Source organism: Myotis lucifugus, unplaced genomic scaffold, assembly GCF_000147115.1.
Source record: "Myotis lucifugus unplaced genomic scaffold, Myoluc2.0 scaffold_58, whole genome shotgun sequence".
Classification (NCBI taxonomy): domain Eukaryota; kingdom Metazoa; phylum Chordata; class Mammalia; order Chiroptera; family Vespertilionidae; genus Myotis; species Myotis lucifugus.
The window spans coordinates 708,140-734,263 of NW_005871106.1; the positions used below are offsets into that span (position 1 = coordinate 708,140).

The 26,124-nt window shown below is 37.2% G+C and overlaps 1 protein-coding gene across 1 annotated transcript in view; it reads right to left on the bottom strand.

Moving 5' to 3' along the window:
• Positions 1-26,124, bottom strand: part of MYOM1 (myomesin 1) — a 110,706-nt gene that overhangs the window by 65,991 nt on the left and 18,591 nt on the right. The window contains exons 3-12 of the mRNA XM_006089258.3: positions 25,120-25,260; positions 20,558-20,789; positions 19,003-19,160; positions 10,176-10,268; positions 8,365-8,453; positions 8,193-8,255; positions 6,961-7,125; positions 4,940-5,101; positions 1,939-2,080; positions 178-377 (exon numbers count right to left, since the gene is read on the bottom strand). Coding sequence (XP_006089320.1) covers positions 178-377; positions 1,939-2,080; positions 4,940-5,101; positions 6,961-7,125; positions 8,193-8,255; positions 8,365-8,453; positions 10,176-10,268; positions 19,003-19,160; positions 20,558-20,789; positions 25,120-25,260 — 1,445 coding nt within the window. The remainder of the gene's footprint in view (positions 1-177; positions 378-1,938; positions 2,081-4,939; positions 5,102-6,960; positions 7,126-8,192; positions 8,256-8,364; positions 8,454-10,175; positions 10,269-19,002; positions 19,161-20,557; positions 20,790-25,119; positions 25,261-26,124) is intronic.

Consider the following 26,124-nt stretch of genomic DNA (forward strand, 5'->3'; position numbering starts at 1 on the left):
TGTTCTCATGCTCCTCAGTCCTCCTCCCCACCTTAAGGATTTTCTGATCAATAAAGGATTTCTTATTCTCTGTGCCCTCTAGTGGAAGGGGGAGGAATAACTTTGCAATGAGATCTGTAGTTCTATATATAAAAAAAAAAAGGTTCAGGAAGACCCTAGAAAATGAAAAATGCTTACTTCTAAGTCTTGCTTTCTCAGCTGGATCCAGAGCAGCTGCAGGCTCAGAAACACGAGATGGTAGACCTATTCCAGTTTTATTCACAGCCCGTACTCGGAATATATAAGAACGACCTTCTAACAATCCAGTGACTGGGAAACGAGCAAACTTCACAGGTGTGTCATTGCATTGAGACCAGCTATCTGTGCCCACCTCACATCTAAGGAAAAAAAGAGCGATTAATAAGAATATTAAGAGAAGTATGGCTAAATTCATAGTTCCAACGCTGCAAACCTACCCAGTTGCTTCAGATTTTTCTACAAAATATGCAGCTCAAGCGCGGTTCAATAGTTATTTAATTGAACTCAATTCCACTCAACTGTAATGTATCTTCTCTAACAAGAAAAAGAAGCTCAGCTCCTTCTTGACAGACATGTCCTTTGACCACACTAAAAATATGCAGCTAAGGGCCTTGGGTGTTAAGTAGAGGAGATATGATCTGGGATGGGGTTGGGGGAGAGAAGCAGGCTGGTATGTACAGTCTCTACATTGAATAGACTAAGGGGGAGGATTGGTCAAATATCTGCCTGGCTGATGTCTTCAGTTCCACCATTAGCGACTTCTTTAGGCATTTTTGTTTAAATTATGAAACTATTGCTTAGAAAGTTAGCACCTTAAAAGATACTTATCTGTACTGTAGTTTAGAGAGAGCTCACTTGATGGTCACTGCCTGCTGTGCAGGTGGGAGGGCGAGGAGGGTACTGTAATTGTTTCTTAGCAGATGAGATTCATGAGATGCAGTGACATTCCCAGGCCTGGATTTAAACACTTGAAACCTCAGATTTCTAACTGGTGCTTTTCAACAGTTGATGCCTGGGGATAGAGTGGCTACACCCCAGGAGACAAAGATGTGAGTTCTATCATGTTATAGCCTGATCCACAGGGCTTTACAGGCTCAACATGTGATTGAAGTAACTCATCATTTTTCATGAGTAGAGTACTGGACTTTTCATTTATATCACTTCCCCAACACAGCTTTATGTCCAACATGTATAATTCCCAAATGATTCTCATGGGGCGGGGGCGGGGGGGAGGTTCCAGTGGCAATACAAAGGTGGTTGTAGCGGGGGATTTATCTTTATTTCCTTACCATCACCCTTCCTCTTTGAGATAAATATTTTCCTCAACTTTATGTAAAGTGTTAGCAAATATAGCTTCACTCCTTGCCTTACATCCACTTTTCCCCTAAATCTTCCTTTGTAGAAATTATGGAGCTGTTATAAATGAATGTGTGAGGCTAGGACAATTCTCCAAACTGCCCCTGCCCGCTACCCTCTCTCTGTAGATTCTGTCGTAAACTGCCCCTGCCCCCTACCCTCTCTCTGTAGATTCTGTCGTGGTGACCCAATGATCCTACAGCATGCTTCCTAACCCTCCTGTGGGCAGGACAAAGGCGGAGAGCCGCTGCTCTGGAGCTGTCTACAGCATGGTGGAGCAGAAAGAACACGCACAGCCGGGCTGCTCTCTGAGAATTTAGGTATATACCTATATGTATATACACATTTACATGTGTATATACATATATATGTAAATGTATTTATGAGAGAGAGAGAGAGAGAGAGAGAGAGAGAGAGAGAGAGAGAGAGAAAGGGAGATAGGGAGAGGGAGAAGGAGTGAGAGGAGACCAGAAAAGAAAATATTTCACCTAGAAATGGTGGGAGAAATCAAGCATGCATCTCTATGGCCAAATCACTCTAACTAAAGTTAGACTAAGTACTAACTTATCAATAAAATATCCCAGAATAGGACTCCCTCCATCCACAGCTGGCTGTTTCCAGGTGACGATGATATAATCTTTGTTGGCATCCACGCACACCACATCCAAAGGAGAGGCTGGGGCTCCTTCGATCTCTGCATCACCATCTGTGGAGATACAGAAGGATCCCATTAGCCCTCTTCGATGTGCTCTGAAGCCCTCAGACTGGGTTCTTGGTGCACACATTTCAGTGGCTACATCTTTGACCCCAGTAGAGCAAGCTTCAGGCTTGTAATTCACTTACCAACATAACAATGTGTGCTTTTCACCATCAGTACAAAGAACATTATGTTAGAAAGGGCTCTAAAAAGAACCCATGCCCTTTGCCTCATGGCCCTTGACTGTCCAAATGTTCTAAAAGAAAATAAATATGTAGATGTCGAGGATTGCTATCAGAAAAGTAAAATGGAAGTTGTGCCAGAAAGTCTGTTCTTAAGATATTCATTGTGTAATGTTACTCAAAAACTATGAATGGCTCCAAAGGGGAACAAATAGCCCTCTCTGTTACCTTCTGGATGCATCCACGAGAGAACAAGAACCATGAACCTTTGCCCACTCCTATGCTGGGCACTACTGTTTTGGAAAAGAAAGGAAAACATTCATTTCAATCAAATGTTTGTTCCTGAACTGAAGATATTTGCGAAAGGAACTCTGATGCAATACCCACATCTGAGTTTGGCTTATCTGAGTTTAGTAAAAGTCCATGATTATACAAGCAACAGAGGACAGTGACTCTTTATGAAATGGGATCCTCTGACAGCGGGGTCCTCTCAGCAGTGTCTTCAAGCACAGCTAAGTTGGTGAATCAGGGATGTTTTTAGGAGGAGAGGAAGAATAATAAAAATAATCAGTAGCCTTTTAAATGAGAACAATTAAGACAGGAGGCAAAGTCCCTGAGGGAAGGAATTCACGGTTGACACTTTCTTCTGACATCTGGTCAACCCTTTCATAATTGGAGTTAGTCTGAGAGGAGGCTGAGCCATGTAGGAGCCACTTACCCAAGGGAAAACACTTGTTGACTGAATAAACACTTTGTTTTTCTATCCGCTACACTTGTGTAAGTCTTCTGAGTTACTAAAACATTTGATATCAGGGCAGAAATATTTGTCTACTTCTGAATTTAATAGGTGCACATTACCTGTGAATAGTTCAAGTCACTTCGATTTTGAACATTCTATTTCTTGCCCCATGAGATCTGCAGGAAAGTGTTTCTGGGGAAGTGTCTCCTGCTATAGGAAAACTAATCGGTGCCTGAAACCTAATGCAGAATGCCTACATGCCACACAACAGGGAGTGATTTCGTCTCTGAAATCAATAAAAATATATTTTTTAAAAATGAAGCTCTAGCCGGTTTGGCTAGTGGATAGAGCATTGGCCTGCGAACTGAAGGGTCCCAGATTCAATTCCAGTCAATTGCAGGCTCACCCCCAGTTGGGCATGCAGGAGGCAGCCAATCAATGATTATCTCATCATTGATGCTTCTATTTCTCTTTCCCTTTCCCTTCCTCTCTGAAATCAATAAAAATATATTTTTTAAAATACATTAAAAGAAATTTAGTTCACTGAACATCCATTGTATTTAACAGTTGGCACTTAGGGAGTCATTTTTCAGCACTTTTATAAAATTGCTTATAAGATGTGGGCTTGACGATCTTTCAAAAACAGCTTCTCTTTAGCAGCTGCTGCTAAAGAAGCCAAATCCAAATACTGTGTTATGTTACTTCACACTTGTGCTCTTGGCTCCTAGCAGCTGCTATGGACTATCTGGCTCACAGCCCCATCAGTCAATGTCAATCCTTTCCTTAGCCTCTGCCCTGCCTTCTCCCAACCCTCCAAATAGCCAAACTTTTTGTAGGTTTGATTAATTAGGTCAAAGACTATCCTGCTACTCTTTATCTTTTGACATCTGACACAGGCTATTAATAACTTTTTCCAAAATGTAAATAATTCTAATGTTTATATATATAAAAGTACTGCATGCTTGTTAAATATATGATAATCAAAAAATACATGAAAATATCTTTTAAATGCCATATCTCAGAGATTACTGCTACTAACGGCCTATATTTTTCTAGATTTTTTTCCCTATATTTATAACTCAAAAGTGATTGTTTTTAAAATAAAATGGAATGGTACTATATACTAGTAATTTCATGTAAACTGATTTTTCTTGATATATTATCATATATATATAAGCATACATCATTAGTTTTCATATAAGCATAAAACTTGTTTTTTCAACTTTGTCCACTCAAGTTCTTAGAATTATTGAAAATGTGCCTACAATGCATAGTGACAAAACACACTGAGAAAAGTCAAGCAGATTTACACTCACTACAATAGGAATTGGTCCCTCCATTCCTTTATCCCAGCCCTAACTGGTTTGGCTCAGTGGATAGAGCATCAGCCTGCGGACTCAAGGGTCCCAGGTAGGCAGCCATCACTGTCTTGCTCTCACGTGGATGTTTCTCTCTCCCTCCCTCTCCCTTCCTCTTTCTCTAAAAATCGATTTTTTTAAATCTTAAAAAATAAAGAATTAAGTTGTAGCACTTTGTTTACTAGTTCATTAAAGCTAAAACTATTTTTTAAAAAAGATAATAAATAATAAATTTGCTCCCCAAATAGATATTAAAGAGTAAGTTCCCAAATAACACATCATCCTTTTGTTGCAGCTCCCATAAACTAATCTACTCGAACACTTATAGAGAACTGCACTGTTGGCTCATTGAAGACGAGGAAGGTACTGACATTAGGGATAGTAACGCAATTTTGAAACTAGTTACTTTTGGGTTGGTGCCTTCAGGGTTAATTTTTTATATCAGGTCTGGAAGTAGATATACCTATGCCATGTAATCTGGAAGAATTTCCAAACGGCTCTTTAATCATTACATAAAACATGTTTTGGTAGATTGATTTGGTGTCGGTGTTTTAAATATTCTTTAAAGATGCTTTCTGCTAGGTCTTACCTCGAACAAAGACATAAGCACTATATTGTTCGTAATATTCTCCCATTCGTACACGGATTGTGTAGAGGCCTTCATCTTCTTTATTGAGATGAGAAAATGTCAGTGTTGCCCGATCTCCACTCCAATGGGGTTGCACCCATTTTGATGAAGAAACAGGTATTCCTGGGGAGAGAAGTCAACAAATTAACTGATTTTTTTCTCTATTTCTCCCTTCTTCCTCTCTCCCCTCCAATGCTCTCTCTCTCTCCCCGACTACCCTTTCTCTATTCCTCTCCTTCTATATTGAAGGCTATTTGACTACAAGAGCAATTCTCTAGGGCTTTGAGTCATTCTGCCATGTTTATATTGGTAAAAATACTAAACCAGAAGCGAAGGACCAGTGCCAGATGCATAATCTCCAGTGTAAATGAAATGGCAAGGCCTCTTGTTCAAAAATTAGAGAAAAAAGTACATTAAAAAGTATAAGGCTTTTTCTTCTAAAAAAGTTTATCACTTATAAAATATAATAGGAATGATACAAACTGCAAGAACTAATATTTTTGTGCCATGATTTTACAAAAAATAATACTTTATTACTGTGATATCTTGACTGTTAATAAATATTTCTGGCTTGATTTTTGCAAATTCAGTTAATTAGGCCATCAAATTCATACCTTTAATAATTTCATTTTAAGTGGATGTAATTGAAAGCAACATCACTCATGCTTTACAAATGCAAGATCACAAAGGAGATTTAAAAATTTTTTATTTTGAGGAGAATCTTTCTGCTGATGCCACTACTATTACAGCTGTTAAGAGTGTTACTTACTTATGGTATTACATAAATTTATATTAAATAGTACCATATAGTTAGGGTATTATAAAGTTAACTTTCTGATAAACTATTTTAAAATATAAATTTTACTACTCTAGAGCTGATTATTTTTGAAAAACAATTTTTCTAAAAAGATTTAACTCCTATACAAATAAGTTTCATGTATATCTAAATTTAATTTAAATGTAATTTATATAATTGCATCTTAATGTTTTCTTTTACATGTCCCGTAATTTGTGGTGGTCATACAAGAAACTGAAAATAACTTCATGGTTTGTATATAATTCAAACACCTATTTATGCATTCTATCATTATCTCTTCAATTAAGAGGAAAAATTAATTTAAAAATTGTCTTCCTTGTTAATAATTGCTTCATCCAAAGTTTCATACAAAAATAGTGTTCTTTTACATTGAATGGGACAATCTTTAAACTTAGTTTCTATTTCTAAGTCTGTAGATAGTTGCTTTGCAATGTTGTGGCAATTTTCATAACCAGAGATTCTAAATTCTTTGAAGAATCCTAACAACTACCTTTTGTGCTTTATTGCAATGTCTACGTACACACATTTATTTTGTAATATTTTACTGACAAAGTTTACTGCCTGGTTGCTGGCAGTTCTTGACAGCGTTCAGGCCAGGGAGTTAATATCTATGCAGATGCCACAAAGGTAAGTCCTGGGGATGGACAGGCAAGCTGGCCTCCACGGATGGCTCCCATGCTGCCCCTCTCCTCCTCTAGGGACATGTCCACATCAGTGCTGCTACTGCTGCTGCCATGCTGGTTTCAGTCTAAGCCCAGGTCCAGGTCCCAGCCAATGCCCTGGGACCCCACGCTGCCTCAGACTGCCCAGGTGCCCCATGCACAACTGACATGCTTCCTAGTCCCACTGGTTTATAAACTTCATTTATTTTACCAAATAAAATAACTTACAAAATGAATGTATATCCAACTTACAACAGCAAAAACACATTTTTTGTAATCCTTTCCATGTTACTTGATGATGTTATAATTTTCACAAATATTATGAAAGTTCTACTACTTTGATATATGTGTAAAAACTTTTTTAAACATCCTCTAATGTTCAAATCCTGCCAGCCCTGATAAACAGATCTGCAGTCTTATGGACGTTCATGCTCTGGTGCCAATCCCAGTCTGTGACCTTCTGTGAATAAGAAGCTAAGTGAGAATTCATTATCAAGGCTCACCATTTCTGTACCACTGGATCTCTGGCTGGAAATGCTTAATTTCAGGAGTGATAACTACACGGCAGCCTAGACTCAACGTCTCGCCCTCTCTCCCAAAAGACACATCAAACTTGTCATCAAAGTGGATATCAAACTTGGATGCATAACCATAAGGGGTCACGGCAACTGGGTACAACAAAAACAAATATCAGCAATGTATTTCTTTTCATCAAAGAGACACAAGCATTTTAATAACCACAGGCAGAGAGCAGTCACAACACATACTGATCAAATAATTTATCTAAGCAAAAAATAAGTCTTATAAAAGAAGTACATTGTGAGAAATGGAAATTCTATGCATGAAAATTCTTGCTTCATTGGTCAAAAAAGCTTATTTATAATTAATATAATGTAAAGGTCATTTCATATAAAACATAAATTAATACCACATTTAGCTTAGACTTAGTTGCAATATACATATGCACTTTTTAATTTTAGATTCTGAGTTCATTTAAACTTTGTTGCTTGTAATCTTGGAACAAATAGCTATATCAATTCATCATAAAAATTGAGTTTTTCAGTAAGTTGCCTTAGTTTCTTTAAAAATCTGAGTAAATGATATATTATAAGAAATGTCAATAGAGAAAATGAAAAGCTTAAAATATGGTAACTTTAAAAATATTTTTCTTAGAAATGTCTTATTAATAGATTGTGTAAATGCCTGCATCATAAACTCTCCCAGGTTTTATTTTCTCTTTTCTCCAAGGAAGGGGCTTGAGAAAATAACTATTTATTTGTGGGTTATTATATGCCAGGCAAGCTACCATTGGCATGCCATTTAATCCTTGGCATAGATATTAGTTTTTCCTCTCTTCCAAATAGGATGTAGAAGTTCACAAATATACAGCTAATGACAAGGTTTCAAAGGTATCACATGTGAAATTAAAACTCAAACCTATAACTGCTCAACTCCCAACACTTAGGCCCTTTCTCTCATGTTTCATCTCTCTTCCTAAGATCTCTTAGTATTAATTTGAAAAGGCAAGCTAACATTTATTGAGTTCAATTTGTGCCAAGTATTGTTCCAAGTATTTAATATCTATTAACTCAAGCTACATAATAACCCTATTAGGTAAGTGCTATTATTATCTCTATTTTAATAATACTCAATATTATATTAGTTTCAGGTGTACAGCATATTATGCTGTATTTTAAATGGAGATGGCACTTAGAAAATCTATTTTTAAACTTACAGCTGAGAGGCAGGGTGGAAGCCCCAGCATGGAAGCGAGTCTCATCAAACTCTCCCTTATATCCTAGAAAAGAAAGCATAAATGCATGTGAACTTCTTCTAATTTACTTTTTAGCAATGCGAATAAATAATAAAAAGGTGCATTTTGAATAAAACAAGTCCAGCAAACCTACTCTTTACCACAACCGAGGCGTATGCTGAAAGCTCTCCTTTAGCATTCATCGCCGAGGCCCGGTACTGAGCGGTGTCTTCAAAATCACACCTGAAAGAACGTACAGAAACGCGTGGCCGTCACAGTGACACTCCCTGTAATTACTAGCTGCTCCTTCAAGGGGTCTTTGCTACCACGGCACACAGAATGGGAGAAGATCTATAGTTCTAAGGAACTCTTGAAGAAGCTGCTCTCTGATCTGGCTCCCTGTGGGATTTTATGTAGCTCAAGAGATTTCTTTGCTACCACGGCACACAGAATGGGAGAAGATCTATAGTCCATTGTTACCCTTGCCCGGATTCATTTTTAATGTCCAAAAAATGTTAATAAAATGCTAAGCACATACATTACAGCATGAAGAGCATTATGATAGATAAACTGGGGCACAGCCTCCCTGCTGGCTTCTCTCAGGGTGAGTTTCAGTCTGGGGGCGACAGGGAAAGAAACAACCTCTCCTTGTAGACTTCCACGGCCTCCCTCAGCCCAGACCAGATCCAGGTGGACCTAATGCGTGTTTCTAGCCTCAAAGTACAAACAAGTTATTCATCCCTTAATTCTACTAAGGTTCAGGCCACACTTGGAGTTTTGGCCCGCAGCATGACACAAGAACTGCCATTTGGAAGGTTTCTGAATTATAATACAGAAATTGGGATGTCTTAATAGTGGATTTAGGGAGACAATGATCTCACAGAGAGATGAACAGGCTAAGATTACCAAGCAGGTTGTTTTGTGTCTTATCACTACCAGTGTCTGTGTTCGTTGCCCCTGAAAGTTTAGTTTCAGTCATATAAACTTATTTCTTGCTGAAATTTTACAGACACGAATAGAACCCCAGGAAGGTCAATGCAATTGTATTTTTCATAACTATTTAATTATCAAGCAACCACATAGCTCACTGTTGTCTCTATAGAACAACTGACCGGCAGAATTGACGTGACTTGAGGTCAGGGTCAGAGCTTGGTGAATGTCACATGGTGCCAGGCAACTCTTTGAAGCCCAGCATCACGTGTCAATTGCTCTGACCGGAGAGAAGGCTATAAATCTCTTGAGATTAGAATGCTGTAGGTTTTACTTTGACATCTCAGCATGTCATGGTTTTATGTGAACTGAAGATGGTGGGAGCTTGTTTAACTAGGCTTGGACTGCAAAGCCATCTGAGGAGACACAATAAATTTCTGAGGACTTAGAAATTTTAATGTGGGTTTTGCTTTCAAATTTTGCTTTAAAAACATCCCAATGTCCACCCTGCCTCCATCTACAGGCTGATAGGCAGATGCATCATTTTCCACAGTCCCTGGTGAGCAGAAGGAAAGAGCAATTTCTCCTAGTCCAGCTTACTTTCTTTCATTGCCACCCACCCCAACCTTCATGGCCTTTATTAAGTAAAGGCAAAAGAATATGATGATGATGATGATGATGATTTGGAACACTAAAAAATAATTGAATATTAACGTCTATTTATGTAACTCATTTTCTTATTGATGTCTAAGAAAAACTCTCCAGCATATAAGAGATAAATAAAAAGATGTGAATTTTTCTCATCTTTGACTAAATTCAAACTTAAGATCAATTTAGTAGGTAAAGTGGGCTTGGTAAGAATGAGTCATGCATACCATTCTCAGCTGGGCACCTAGAGAAGCAATGCATGTGCGTGCCCCCATTGTGATCATGCTGCATTTGGGAACAAGGGGGGAGGACAGCTGTTACTGGGGTGGCGAGGTGCCTCCCTGAGTGACTGTAAGGCAACACACACAGACCCTGATGTTTTCTTACTTGTTAATTTCCAGCGTGTGCATTCCATATCGACTTTCGATAATATACTTTCCAGGGTTTGCATGGACATTTATTGGCACCTGGTTTTTATACCTACGAGACAATGGAAACAAGGGGAAGTAAGTTGAAGTGTATGTAAATAGCTTCATGATTAAAAGCACACTCAATTCTTGAAGGAACACCTGTAAACATGGCACTGAGGTCAGCAGCAACATCTGCTCAATAACGGCAAGTCTACAGTAGATTAAATAAAATGCACAGTTAATGCAATAAAACTTCTCAATGTACTTACTTTCCTGTCCTTCATCATAAAAAGTACATTTAAGAAGCTGACCATTCATAACAATGTGGTTGAATCTTGCATATATAATGTTGAGTGGAAGAGCCAGACACAAGAGAGTACACAGTACAATGGTTGCTTTTATATAAAGTGCAAAACCAGAAAAGACCGATTCATGCTGCTAGAAGTCAGGAAATTGATTTCCCCCTGGGGTCGGGGAGGGCAGTGGGGTGGGTGGGGGAATTATGAAGGAGGCAACTTGGATGCTTGGTTACATGGGTGTGTGCAGTCTACAGAAATTCATCAAAGTTCTACATTCATATATAATATGCACTTTTTGTGTGCATATCCTTCGTAAAAGATCTAAAGAAAAACTTAACCATTGCTGACATGACAGAGGGGAAGTTTTCGTGTTAGGGGTTTTATTGTTGGCTGTCTATGTAGGATGAAAGTAAAACATTCTTCCTACTAACATTCTTGCATGTTGTGAAAAAACAATATCAGTTGTATTGAAAGCTCATTATATTTAAGTGTTTTATACACTCATAAGCAAGCATGGCTCTTGGCTTGGAAGAAGTTAAAATAATAACCATGAAAAAAAATCTGACAAATATAAGCTGAAGGATTCCCCTTTTCTGACTGTCCACCCCTAGTTAAGCCTCTCAGACCTCAGAGAGAGAGGTTACATGAAAGGGTCCTTCCTGAGACACTGTCTCCCAAGTCTAGAAGTGGCACCTTGAGTCTCTACCGCGTCCTCAAGGTCTCAATAGCCGGTGGCTATGGTGCCAAACCAGTCTCTCCTGCTTAAGCCATTTCCTCCCAAAAGAGAAGCTAGATTTCACTTGTTTTCCTTTCAGACATGCCACTTTATGTGCACAGATAACATAAATAACACGAATAACCACAACTGACACAGAACATTTACTAGAGCCAGGCAAGGTTCTAAGTGCTTTATGAATAGATTGTAAATTCAGCCCTCACAACAACCACATGAGGCAGAACTGTTTCTAACATCATTTTCCAGATGAAGAAGCCCCAGCATGAAAAGGCTAAATAACTTGTCCCAGTTCACACAGTTAGAAATAGCAGAGCTGGGATTTGAACACAGTCAGTCCGGCTCCTGACAACATGTGATGCTTCCATTTTCTCTATTTAGCTGCATTTTATTTCTTTAGACTTCTGGAAATGGTTATAAAGGGGTTTGGGATCAGGGAAAGTGGCGAAAGGGGAAAGAAAGAAAATAATCTTCAATTAGTTCCTTCCCCTTGCCAACTTGCACACTCACACACACATGTGTACACACAGGCTCTGTGCCCCTAAAATACAAATCCATTTTCTATACTTTGTATTTATGTTTTATTTTATTTTTAATCCTCACCTGAGGATATGTTTTTATTGAATTTAGAGAGAGAGGAAGGGGGGAAGAGAGAGAAAGAGAGAAACATCGATGTGGGTGAGAAACATCTACTGGTTGCCTCCCTACATGCCTCGACTGGGGATCTAACCCACAACCTAGGTGTGTGCTCTGACCAGGAATCGAACCCACAACCTTTTGGTGCATGGGATGACCAAATGAGCCACCCCACGAGGACCATTTTCTATACTTTTTAAAATGTTATCATTCTCCTTCTCCATTTAGCAAAATCCCAACTCATCCTTCAAGGTTCATATCCAACGCCACTTCAATAAACTCCTCCCTAAAATCCCACACAATATTACTTTTTCCTGCCTCTCTGCATCAGTGTTACTTGGATCAAATTGCAAGGTATAACATATTAAATTATTGCTAAATATGTGTCACTCCTACTAAGCTCCCAGTACCTTGATGATGGGGACTGTGTCTGATCCATATTTACTTCTATTCCCACTCTCACGGAAATATGAGTCATGGGCACATATTTGGCACTCTGTGTTTGTTAAATTGAATGGAATTGTTGTGTAATGCAATAGATTAATTATAGCTTCATAATTTTGGGCCAAAGAAACAGAGTTCTGGTATGGATAATTTAAAATAAGTGCATATGAAAACAGTAAGTTGAGGCTCTTTGTGTCTCGGTTTTCTCATATCTAAAATGAGAGGGCTGGACTGGCTTAAGAATTGCAGTTGCATGTATGATGTCAGGTGGGTACTAGATTTATCAGGGTGATCACTTCGTAAGTTATGTAAATGTCTAATTATTGGGTTGTACACCCGAAACTAATTTAATATTGTACATTAACTGTAATTGGAAAATGAAAATTTTTTTAAGTGGAAAAAAAAAGAATTGCAGTTGTGTGGCAGTTGTAGTGGCATAACCTACCCAACCCATAGAACACATTGCCAGCTGCTTCCTGCTAGCCCAGAAGCAGCTTCAGACAGCTGCCTCCCCACAGGGCCCCAGGCAGACAGGACTATCTGATCAGGTGGCTTGTAACAAGAAATCTGCTGGCGGCTTCTAATTTCAAACATTCCTCATTTTGACGAATGACAGGGTAGAATCTGTTAATTGACATGTTCTTTTGATTGAATTAGGTTAGGTAATTTCACACTTGACTCAAAGCTCTCTCTTTCTCAGTTTTCATGTGTTGGGTGTTTTCAGTAGTTCCTTTTAGCATAAGAAGAGAAATATGACACCAAAGGCTGTGTATGTGCTATTTGACCCAACAACTGGGTGACACTCAATTTGGCTTCTGACAAAAATGTTGTTCATATCTCCATAAAGTTTGAGTTAGAACAGGATTTTGCAGCTCCCAGGGTTGTTTCCCCTTCCTTGCTCTCCAGTACTAACCAACCTAGCACCTGACAACTTTTACACACACACACACACACACACACACACACACACACACACACACACACCATTTGAGGGTCTTCCTAGTTTTTCCTCTGGTACGCCAGCTGTCACTGTAAGAAATGCCTGTTTTAAATCACCAGGCAAGGAGTAAAAAGCAATTCAACTCTGTTTTCCAAGGAAGTCACCGAGGCATTCAAATTCTGGGTCACTTGACATTGGCTATCTTCAGTATTAAGTCAGAAAAGAAAGGAAGGATGTTTGGCCTGCTCTGTATTAGTAAATGCTTCACAGCTTGTTATTTCTGGAAAGTGAAATTCCAAACTGGCCAGTCATCAGCTAATTCTGGAGAGCAATCTACAACCTGGGATATTTTGTCAAGAGGTTTCTAAAATTCTCATGAATATTCAGATGTATACTATTTCACTTATCATTTTCATGTAGCCTCTATAAACAATTAATGAGTTTGCATTTTACTATAACTATTTCTAGAATAAACCCTTAGTTTATGTGTGTAGAAAACACACTAAATGCCCCTAAACAAATGTCAGTTTGGATACGAGGGAAACAATGGAAGGTCTTTGGTGGTGTAAAGCATCGTCAAGTAAAAAGGCTTCAGCCTAATTTTTTTCTATCAGCAAATAATGCATGCAAAATGGTATTTATCATATTGAATCCCATCACAAAGGTGACTGTTGCTTAGAATTCAACCTTATGTTTTGAGTAAATAGTTATTACCCAATTTAAAAACCAATGAGCTGAGAGAGATCTATCCCATTTGGATAGATTTTGAAATTATATAAATAGAAAAAAATCTAAAATAAAACCCCAACCCTTATGTTGGGAGGTAATTAAAAATTACAAATAATTTTAACTATTCTAAATGTAGGTTGTTTTCCTAAGATAATATGGCAGCAAATACTAAATTTAAATATATTGTGAATAACTCTACTCTTATAAACAAATTCAATACATAGTCTATAATAGAATTTATAAATTCTCACAATATGCAAAAATAGAATAAGACCTTTCCAAATCTTCATTCTTTCTAAGATATATTTATCATATTATTTCATTCCTACATTTTAAATTATTATCATGCCTAATGACAATTTCTTTAAGTGTTTATTTGCCAATGACTTTAGGGGCAATGTGAAGAATTCCAAACATGTATTTTTTAAGTGTCTCGCTTAAGGATCTAGCTCAGTATCCACATATAGATTCAAAAAGGTGTTGAATGAGTGAAAGAATGCTGCTCACCAATACCCACACATGCTCCAGTGAGTTTGTGCGAATCTCCTTGCAGACTACAATCCATATTCTCATTGATAAAATTGATCTAGACTTTGGGTTGGAAACCCAATGAAATCTGGTTCTTTTTAACTCAATTATTTCCTTCTTTTAAAGAGAATTGTTCTCTTTTCCGGTAATTCATATAATTTTTAAAAATGACTAAGCAATACATTTGTATGGTCCAAGAACTAGAAAGTATATGGGTGCACAGGGAACAGTCTCCTTCCTCACACTTGTCTGCCTTCTACCCAGCTCCTTCCCCACAGCTTATTGCTCTCCTTAGATTCGTTTTTTTTTTTTAAGTATATTTTTTATTGATTTCAGAGAGGAGAGAGAGAGAGATAGAAACATCAATGATGAAAGAGAATCATTGATTGGTTGCCTCCTGCACACCCCCCATCGGGGATTGAGCCCCTGACTGGGAACCGAATCATGACCTCCTGGTTCATATAGATCAACTCTCAACCATTTTTACCTCTTCTTCCAGAGTTCCTTTACACAAATAAAACAAATACAATTTCCCCTTGGTATACACAGGAGGTTGGTTCCAGGACACCTGAAGATACCAAAATCCACAGATGCTCAAGTCCCTTATATAAAATTGTGTAATATTTGCATGTAACCTATATTTGCAAATAGGCTACAATAAAGCATGTCTACATATAATTTCATTTGTGTGGATTCAGCATAGTGCTTGGCATGTTTCAAATTCAAGTTTTACTTTTTAGAACTTTCTGGGATTTTTTTCTCCGGAATATTTTCACTCTGCAGCTGGTTGAATCCGTGGGTGTGAAACTGTGGATATGAAGTTTCCTGACTATACAGATATAAATGTTCCCCTACCTTTTAAACCAATATATAGCCTGCCATACAAGCTATTACATAAATATTGCCTATTAAGAAAAACAACGTGGGACTGACCAAAGAGCAGCTGCTGCATGTGCGTAACATTTGCTAGACCTCAGGGATTTCCATGACCCGAGGGTGCCTAGTGGAAACTTGGAATCAAGTTTGGAAAGGGCTCTAAGGGAGCCAGGCACCAGGCACACATGCCTTTGAAATACGTGGCTAAGGAACTAACTGTTGCAAACAGAGGCAGCATGACTACATGAAGCATTATCACACACTTATTCCTATTATTTACCTCCTTCTATTCAGGAAGGTCATTCTCAATTATTTCTTTCATACTTGTCTTCAGTGTCAGACCCAGGAAGCTTCAGTTGGGAACCATAAAAGCATAAATGCCAGCAAAGAAATCACCAACCACCTGGGTTCTTGCTTGGGCTCTGGGTTCCCTGCTCATCGAGGGGATGGATGACTTCTGAAGATTGCATTAGCAGCATTGCAAAGTAAGTCAGAGCTTCATTAATAGACAACATGTGCAGGAATGTATACTAATCCCACACAGAAGTTTACTGCCAGAAGTGGATTTATTTACCTTGGAGCCAATAAGGCTGAAGTTGTAGGGTCTCCCACTAGCACGGGTCTCCACAAGACTGTATGTCTAATTTATACTAACTTTATATTCTTCTTTGTAAAGAGTACCCCCAAAATGAATAAACCTCATGCCCCACAAAAACTGGATCTGACCTTTTTTATTGCCATAGGCAATTTTCAGTTATCTACTAGCTGACTGTCCACATTTCAGCTTTCAGAAGGAGAAAATCTTGCTCTCAGAAGTATGGTTAAATATTTTCTTGGTGGTCCACTACTTCTTTTGTTTTAATATTTACTTTTTCTTTGACTTGCAGGACAACAGGACTTTCTGTGAAATGCTCTGATCTGTCCCTACTGGAAGAATCTGGGGTAAGAATGAAGTTGTCTTCTCCAAGCAGTAAAGGGAGTATAGAAACTAGGGAAGGCTTTCCAGTAAATTAACAGTCTCCCAATCATTCCCGAGGCAAATCTTGCCTCTGTCCCTTGGTTTTTGTTTAAAAGGAGCCTATAGGGCATAAAATTCACATGTGAGGAAATGAATATTTCAAAGCCAGATATAAAATTTTAGTAAAAAATCATACTACTGCTCAATTCCATTAGTGAGGATTGCTGAAAATTGACAGTATTTCTATTTTTCAATTTAACTGGAATTCTAAGAGTCGACATTTTGGTCATCTCAAATTTTTCTGGAGAGTTTTTATTTTTTATATAAATATTTTGTTTTTAAATCACTAATTTTCCAGCCAACAAAACAGAATATAAGAAGTTTAATCTTTGACATATCTGAGCTCTGCCTTTGTGGAGCCTGTAACTCCAGTTTAATAATTAACACCATCAATGTCCACTTGCATGCTTGAACTCTAGTTTCTGTGAATTTAGTAGAATAAATAAATGCTTAAGAAATGAATATTCACCTGCCAGATATTACTTTTAAAATCATCTTTAACTCTAATTTTTTAAAAGCAGAGATAGGATGCTATGTAATAAATATATGTTCCTAACTAAGGACTCTGAGTATTTGTTTATTAGTAGTACATTTGAATTTTATGAAAGAAGAGTTTTTAATGACCAAATAATATTTCTTGGAGCTGGAAATTTGTTATCCTTCATGCATTTCTATAGGAAAGTCTGGATTTTTTTTTTAGGTGACATGTCATCCATTTTTGAAGAGAAAATATCCCTTTAATAGGCCAAATTATGCAACTCTGTAGTCACAGAGAGAGATGAGGCAAAGATAAGTTGATTCTTAGCTTACTATAGTATACTTTAAAGTTTATAAATTTATTTTTTAAAACTTCATTTGCATTGAAATATGTTCCTACATTTCTCACCTTTGTGTACTATAAAGTATTTGCCTTGATAATATATAGCTGGCTTGGATTTTCATTCTTTGATTTTCAAACTCAAAAACCCTGAAAAAAGTTTACATGTAAGAAAAATTGCAAGTAAAGCCAATGTTATTAAAGGCAGGTTGACATCATAGGTGAATTTTTAAAACCTTTCCACCTGCTTCTTAAGAATAACCTTAGTAAGGTAACTGGATCTATCTTGTCAGCTACCTCCATTTATGCTAGCCACCTGCTTCTTAAGAATAACCTTAGTCAGGTAACTGGATCTATCTTGTCAGCTACCTCCATTTATGACCAACATTAGAGATCATGGGGAAAAAGGAGAAGGAAGCAGGGACTCTGCAAGTGACAATGTCCTTCGGTGTAGTGTTTATACTGCAATATAGGGTGCAATTACCACCACTCCTGATAAAAAAAATAGCATGCAAAATATCCATGTCAGAGAATAAAGTGAAAAATGCCTTTTGAGTTGGCTCAATCATTTTCATACTTCTGCTCTCTGTGGCAGATATGCATGACACGAAATAAGAAAATTCTGAGCTTAGGAATCAAAAAATCACTGACAATTGCAATAGGATATACAGGATGTCCAAAACATGTATACACACTTTAACAGCTGATAGCTCAATTGATGTTTCTCTCTTTTCAGCCAGACCAAGCTTTGAACAAAAGAAATTCATCCTAAAATGCTACTAGAAGTTTGAAAATGCAGTTGAAGTACAAACATTTTCAAAGTATGTATACATTTATAATTATTCAGAGTGTGCATACATTTTTGGGGTCCCCAGGGTGTCCCCCCATAAATGCATACATACTTTAACAGCTGATAACTCAATTTTCACTCCTTTTCAGGTTTAACTGATTTGAAATAATGGGTGAAGCCAGACTAAGCTTTAAACAAAGAAAATTTATCCACTAGACTTTTTTATGGGGCTACAAAAGGATAGAGTTTACACTGCAAAACAAGCAATAGTCGATGAACTGAGGGCACACGTTATCAGCAGTGCCTGGACCAAAATGGTTATCAGTTTGAAAACAGGCATTGACAAAAAAAGTTACCCATTTCCTTCAGGCCCCATATTGAGAAATATTTCCCATCAAATTCCCTCTTTTTTCTTGGCTTTAGAAAAAACACATTGAGACCTCAGCTCAGATGATTAGTAGAGTTGGAACCCTTTGGGTTTTAATTATTTTTAAAAGGCAGTATTGCTTGTCATCACAAAATGATACCTATATTTAATGAGAACAAATTTTTATGATCTATAGAAATTATAGATATACATTTTCTTTGTATGTAAATATGTTGATAAAATTTTAACACTTTAATAAGATAAAGACCCATCTGTATAATCCTACATAATAAAAGGCCAGGGACCATAAGTGTAACAACTGGAACAACCGCTCCATCAGTCGCCATGAGGTGCATTGACCACCTCTCGGTCCCTGCCCCCCTTGCTCACGATTTCTTGCACTGGGCCTCTAGTATAATTATAATGTATCATAATGTATGCAATACTATTTTTCCCATACATAAAATATTAATCTCAGTATACTTTCTTCACTATTTTAAAAATCTATACAAATTTGTAAATGCTTTCAATGACTCCTGCATATTTATAATGCTGAATATTTTCACTAGAGGTTAAATTAATTTTGTATAGTTGATTATAGGAGTAGTTTTCAAAAAGATAACATACCATGTGACACGAGGTGCTGGCCAGCCAGATACAGAACAGTGTAATTTTACATTTTCCTTCTCCCAAACAGTGTGGGAACGAGGTTTGATGACAAACTCAGGAGCATGGAGAAGATGATCTTCATTCATTTTTCTATGAAATGCCTCAGTTTCTTCTAACTGGAAAAAAATCAAAATATTATAAAATCAAAGTAACTTGTACTATAAAAATAACAAGCAGGAAAAAAAAATAGTAGCCAAAAAAAAAAAAAAATAACAAGCAGAAACCAAAATTATAATTTTTCAATTTGGAGCCTGATTTTTATATTTAAATCAAATGCATATTCCTTGCTCCTTTTTAAAATAGATACACCATTTAAGACTTCTGGCCAAGATGGCAGTATAGGTAAATGTGGTATTCAATTTCTCAACAGAAACTTTGCAGGCCAGAAGGGACTGGCATGAAATATTCAGTGATGAAAAGCAAGAACCTACAACCAAGATTATTCTACCCAGCAAAGCTGTAATTTAGAATTAAAGGACAGATAAAGAGCTTCCCAAACAAGAAAAAGCTAGAGTTCATCACCACCAAACCAGTATTAAATGAAATACTAGAGTGTTCTTTAAAAAGAAGAAAATAAATTTTAAAAAATATGGCCCTAGCTGGTTTGGCTCAGTGGATAGAGTGTCAGCCTGTTGACTGAAGGGTCCCAGGTTTGATTCTGGTCAAGGACACATGCCCAGATTGTGGGCTTGATCCCCAGTGGGGGGCATGCAGGAGGCAGCTGATCAATGATTCTCTCTCATCATTAATGTTTCTAACTCTCTCTTCCTCTCCCTTCCTCTCTGAAATTAGTAAAAATATTTTTAAATGGATAATAAAAGACAATAAATATATATCAACAACCAAATCTAAAACTCAAAATAAATGAACAAGCAGAACAGAAACAGACTCATAGATACAGAGAACATTTGGATGGTTGTCAGATTTGGGGGGCAGGGGTTCTGGGGATGGGTGAAAGGGATTAGGAAGTTACAAAATAGTTATGGGGCTGTAAAGTACAACATAGGGAACAGACTCAATAATACTCTAATAATTATGTATGGTATCAGATGGGTATGAGATTTAGTGAGATGATCACTTAGTAAATTATACAATGTCTAATCACTAGGGTGTACACCTGAAACTAATATAATGTTGCATGTCAACGGTAATTGAAAAATAAACAATGATTTAAAAAATAAGAAAAATTTTAAAAGCTACACCATTTAATTTTTAACATTTTAAAGCCAAGGTACATATTTTACTTCCCGAAGGTGGAGTTCTTAAGATTCTTTAAAACCTTAATTTCTGTAGAACCTAAAATTACATGGAGTTTAAAATGATTGTTTGTCTTTCTCTGACCTATATATTTTGATGTCTTCTTCTTAGTTTCTTTGTTTCTCCATAAGATCACATATCTCTTCATTTGAAACAAGTCAATTTCTATCTACACACACACACACACACACACACACACACACACACACTACATGCATTTCTACTTTTTAAGCTATATTAACTTGTCTTTTCTTACTGTTTTTCTTAGTGACAGACGTTCTGCCTTTTCTCGAATTGCAACTTTTCTTGACTTCTTCTCAAAAACTTCCTCCTGGTGGAGAGTGGACAAAGACTGTTTCGATACTGTGGACTGCTTGGATGTTGTGATTCCTTCTTCACTAGCAAGAAGATTCCTCTGGGCTATATAAGCAGCAGCTTCTTTAATTCTTTCTTCTTCTGTGTCTGTTATTCCACTGACATGCACTTGGCTAGAATATAACAACGGCAAAATACAGATATTGTGGATGGCAGTGATAATATTGCCTAATTTTACTAAGTTCAAGGTACCAGACCTCAGACATTGTGCACCATGCCCAAAGAAAACCTGATAGAAAAACCTGTTAATCAGGAACTAACTCTTCACGTATGAAGTGATTGTCACCTTAATAAAAAGTGGTAACAACGATAATAATAGCTATGGTGGCCCTGGAGTTTTGCCAAGTGCTTTTTACACACATTATCTCATTTTACCACCACAACAACCTTATGAGGTAAACTTTAAAACTTTATCATTTCGATTTTAGATATATGATAACAAGGCTCAGAGAAGTTCGATAACTTGCCCATGGTCATTTCCTTGGTGTGTATAAATATGATTGAGACTATAATAAAAGATTAATTTATGACTTCCTTCCAGAAAACATCCTATCCTATATAATAAAAGCCCAGCGACTGAACTGCGGAATGACCAGAACAACCAGTCAACCAGTCGCTATGATGCACACTGACCACCAGGGGGCAGAGGCTCAACGCAAGAGCTGTCCCCTGGTGGTCAGTGCGATCCTACAGTGGGAGCACCGCTTGGCTGACCAGGATGAGCGGCGCTCCCACAGCGGGTCGATCCCCGCAGGCCATGCCCCCCACCAGTGCACAATTCCATGCACCGGGCCTCTAGTGATACTATAAAATAAAATGCAGTTTCTGTGCTGTGATTCTGATACATGACTAATGTGCTTAATCTGAATCTATAAATCAATTGATGTAATGCATTGGCCAGAGCTGTTGCATGTATAAATAAGTTCTAAATTTACATGAGATCCTTATGCCTACTGGGTTTCTTTTCTAAATAATAAAGGTTTCATGTGCATATATGATTGTATATGTATATATGTATGTGTATATATTTAATATAATGGTCTTTATTTATACTTGCACATAGTTCTGATGAGATGCTAAAATTTGCATTTGAAGTGACCTTTATAAAAGTTATTTGTTTTTATTTATAATTGATGATAATGCCAAGTGAGTAGTAACACCCAAAAGTGCTCTGCAGTAGTTTATGATAGAATCTGTGCTGTGGTTTATTAATGTTGTCAAAAATACTTGGATTATTTTTAACCTCCTTCAATACCTTTGTCATGAACCCCATTAGATGTTTCAGTGAGGAAGTATATTGATTAGGTTGAAGATTCTTTTGAAATTGAGTCTCCTTAGACCTCTCAAGGCAGAATTGTATATTTGCTTTTCTTATAATAATAATTACCTCTAAATTTAAACAAACACTGCCATTGTGTTTACAAATTCCTGGCACCTGAATCTATGCAACTTGCTGAAGAGCATGAGTCAACATTTTCCTAAGTTTGGAATTTCTTATGGAATATTACTAAAATATCTGGTAGACAAGACTAGTCTACTCTGTTTCTTACTAAACTTAATAAGTTGTAATTTCATTTTCCATATCTATATTTCTCCAAATATGAATAACCCAGTCTCTACTAAGGAATTTAGTAGTATATCCAGTATAATTTAGGAAGAGAAAAAGAAAAATGAAACAATTTTAGCTTAGTGTCTTGATATAATTACCTCTCTCTCTCTCTTTTTAATGAGATTGGGAATGAATTAATAACTGAATACAAAACAAACCATAATGAAAGTGCCTGGAATTCTCTATAGAGGTTAAAATACAATAGAAAGATTTGAAATGAACTTTCTAATAGGGTTCTCTCTCTCTCTCTCTCTCTCTCTCTCTCTCTCTCTCTATATATATATATATATATATATATATATATATATATATATTAATGGATTATATTCAGTGCTAGTTTTGCCCTGAATTGCGATAACTCTATGTAAGAGAACATTAATTTTAACTCACATTACCTCTAACTGAGACATGTTGGCATAGCTCTAGAGGGCAGAAAGGAGTCACGGTCTCCATGCCTTTTCCATTTACAAATACGCTTAACCTAAAAAAAGCTTTAAGTATTTCACATGAGAACTCAAGTACACTTAAAAAATATTTTTGACCCAGAACAGCAAGAATATTTGCCTTTAAGTAAATATAAATGCAGATCAGTGATAACCCTGCTATAATCTGGGTACAAGAATATGATGCTAACATGCTGACAAACATATGCTGCTACTAATCTATAATAATAAAAGCATAATATGCTAATTAGACCAGACTTCCTTCCTGATGACCTTCCAGATGAAGCCAGGGCTGTGAGGGAAGCCCGGGTCCCAGGTGACAGAGGGAAGCCGGTGCTGGCAGCTGGGGAAAGGAAGGCCTACTCTGGCACGAATTTTGTGCATCAGGCCTCTAGTTTAAAATAAATTTAAAACCTCCCTGATGCTGATTATCTCTGATGGTCTCAACTCAAAACCTGTGGTGACACAGTAAACTCAAAGTATGTCAGTATAAGAAGTAGAATTTTCAAGTGCCATGCAAAAAAATTGTATTTTCCAGAAATACACATACAATGCATGTATGTTGCATTGCCCAATGCTAGGGGGACTCTCAGCTCTTCTACCACCTGCCATGAGACTTGTAACAAGTCACTGAGCCTTGGTTTTCTGTTCCAAAAATAGATATACTAATACCTCTCCAGGGCTGTATTGAGGATTTAGCAAGATAGTTTCTATAAAGTATGACTCCCAGAAAAAAAATAGGTACTCAACAAATGTTCATTTCCTTCCCATCCTCCTCTTAGATTGCTAATACCGTCAGCACATTGTGAAGTATTATTTTCAAAATAGTAATAAATATAGGAGATGACTCCATTTAAAAAATAAAGGAGAACTGGAAATAAAACCTATAAGATCTTCTTAAAGTCACATTTTCTTTTATCACAGTTTATTTTATAAATGATGATTTCTTGAGACTGGCCTGGAAAACACAAAATTGTTTGGTGGGAGAAGACAGTGGAAAGCTTCATTTCATGCCCACACAGGTGGAGAAGCATGCCATGACGGTTAATGCTAAGTTGATGGTTTTTAAATAATTTTTTTTTAAACAGTGAGGACGAAAACAAAAAATAAAATAGTTCACTCCTCTCCCCTACCCATCTCCTATAACGAATGTGAATACATATTACACTAACTGTGAAGAGGCTTAAGTCCGGGCAGGCATACTTAGTAATATAAGCAGGTTTCTTTGGAGAGTTCACTTAAAAATCAGGTATCAAAAATTCAAAGATATCAAATAAAAGGCTAAAAATAGGATATTATTTATTCCCTTACCTTCCTAATTGGGTTCAGAGCAATTGTGACATTAGCCTCTGAAACAATTCAGAAAGGAGCCATCAGAGAGCAGGGGGAAGAAAAACACGGGAAAACAAAAATCATAACTACATTATTGCCTACTGAATTTCCTGAGAGAATGACCTCATTTTGAGTATCACTATTAACTCTGTTAATAGTCCTCCATTCAAAGGAAAATCAACAGGGAAAAGCTCATAAAGTTCCCCTTAAATTTTAATTTGGTGTCTCAGGCAAGTTTCCTTTCAAGATTCCTTTGGATATTATTATCATTCAAAAAACATGTTTATATTATAAACACTGAAATTTGGCATTACTCAGACTTGTGATTTAGTGATTATTTTGTTTGATATTTACCTCAAATAATCTATTCTAAATTCAATAAATATAGGCCAGGCATCATATTATGATGTAATTCTTTTACTTAGTCTGTTTTCTAACATTTTTTCCTCCTAATGAATAATAATTAAAACCACACAGGCAACCAAGATATTTTTCATTTACATAACATATCATTTTATTTTGTTTTTTTAGTTCATCCAACATCTTAGAGTTTTGAATCTTTCTTTCACTCTATAGTGACTAGATATAGTATTTAATCACTAGCATCCAACAGTCTCTTTCTAATTTCAACTAGTTACATAAGTAGAATAAAGTTACTGCCTGGCTGGTGTGGCTCAGTGGTTGAGCTTCAATTCCAGGTCAGGGCACATGCCAGGGTTGCGGGCTCGAACCCCAGTGTGGGGTGTGCAGGAGGCAGCCAACCGGTGATTCTCTCTCATCACTAATATTTTTATCTTTCTCTCCCTCTCCCTTCCTTTTAGAAATCAGTTTTTCTTTAAAGTTCCTGATCATTCTCTTTTCTCATGTAGCCATCCTGTGTGATGGTAAAGACTTTAACAATGAACACATCTCCCTCTGCATAGAGTTCCAAGGTTCTTCAGACCTTTCTCAATAGTATATAGGGAATGCTCAATAAATGGTAGCTGCTATTATTATTATTACTTGACATTTACTCTCCATTTTATTATAATCAAGGCCAGGAACAGAATGCATACTCACCGTCCTGAGAAAATGGGTACCATATAGTCACTTGGCAGGTTTTCCTTCTCCTCCCCAGAGAGAAGGCTCTTCTTGGCTCTCTTCATTTGGGGGCTCAACTTGGATGAATAATCTTCTAACATCAGACTGGAATCTGTAAATCTGAAACAAAAGCCCTAATATCAGACAATAACAAAAAATGTCTTTAAAATATTCAAAATACTTATAAAATAAGGTTTTAACTGGGGGGTGGGAGGGGGTGTCACAGAATCCTAGGTCTCTAACGTTATAATTATCTTTTATCTTCAGAACTAAAGTGAATGAGAAAGCCCTCTAGACAGACATAAGAGAAAAATAGGCCTATAGAAATTTCATGGCTTTCCTCCCTAAGTTTCAAGGGAAAACAGCAGTGCTTTGCCAGAGGCTAAAGCAAACAGCAATTAGCATAAAAGTACAAAAGAGACATTGGAAGACCAATGGACTTTGATATTCAGCAAGGCTGAATATCAGCACAAGACTGCCCTGCTGTGATTGCAATGGCTCAAGGCGATTTCCTGATAATCCTTACATTATTTACCAAACTTTACCTTTGATCTGCCTGTATGCATTGCTAAAGGGCAAATGTGTATTCAAAGTAAATAAAAGCAGATGGACAGGTCTTGGTCTCTGTGTGCCTCTTCACAAAAGAGGTTTCTACCTGGCCCCCAAAATTTGTATTTCTTATATAGCATTTTCATTTGTGCATCAGCCCCTCCTGCAGATCCTGAACCCCGCCATGCAGGTCGAAGCAGTGCTTTTGTAATAGTTCCAAATACTCTTTGCTGTTAAGTTAATGTTCACAATGTAGGCAGTCTATATCTATACTAATAAAAGGGTAATATGCTAATTAGGGTGGACATCTTCCAGACATCCTTCTGGACAAAGCCACAGCGGCTGCCTGAGGCTCAGGCAAGCCGTGGATGGCAGCTGCCACTGTGAGGGCCAGGCCAAGGTTCAGGCAAGCCGCGGATGGTGGCTGCCGCTGCG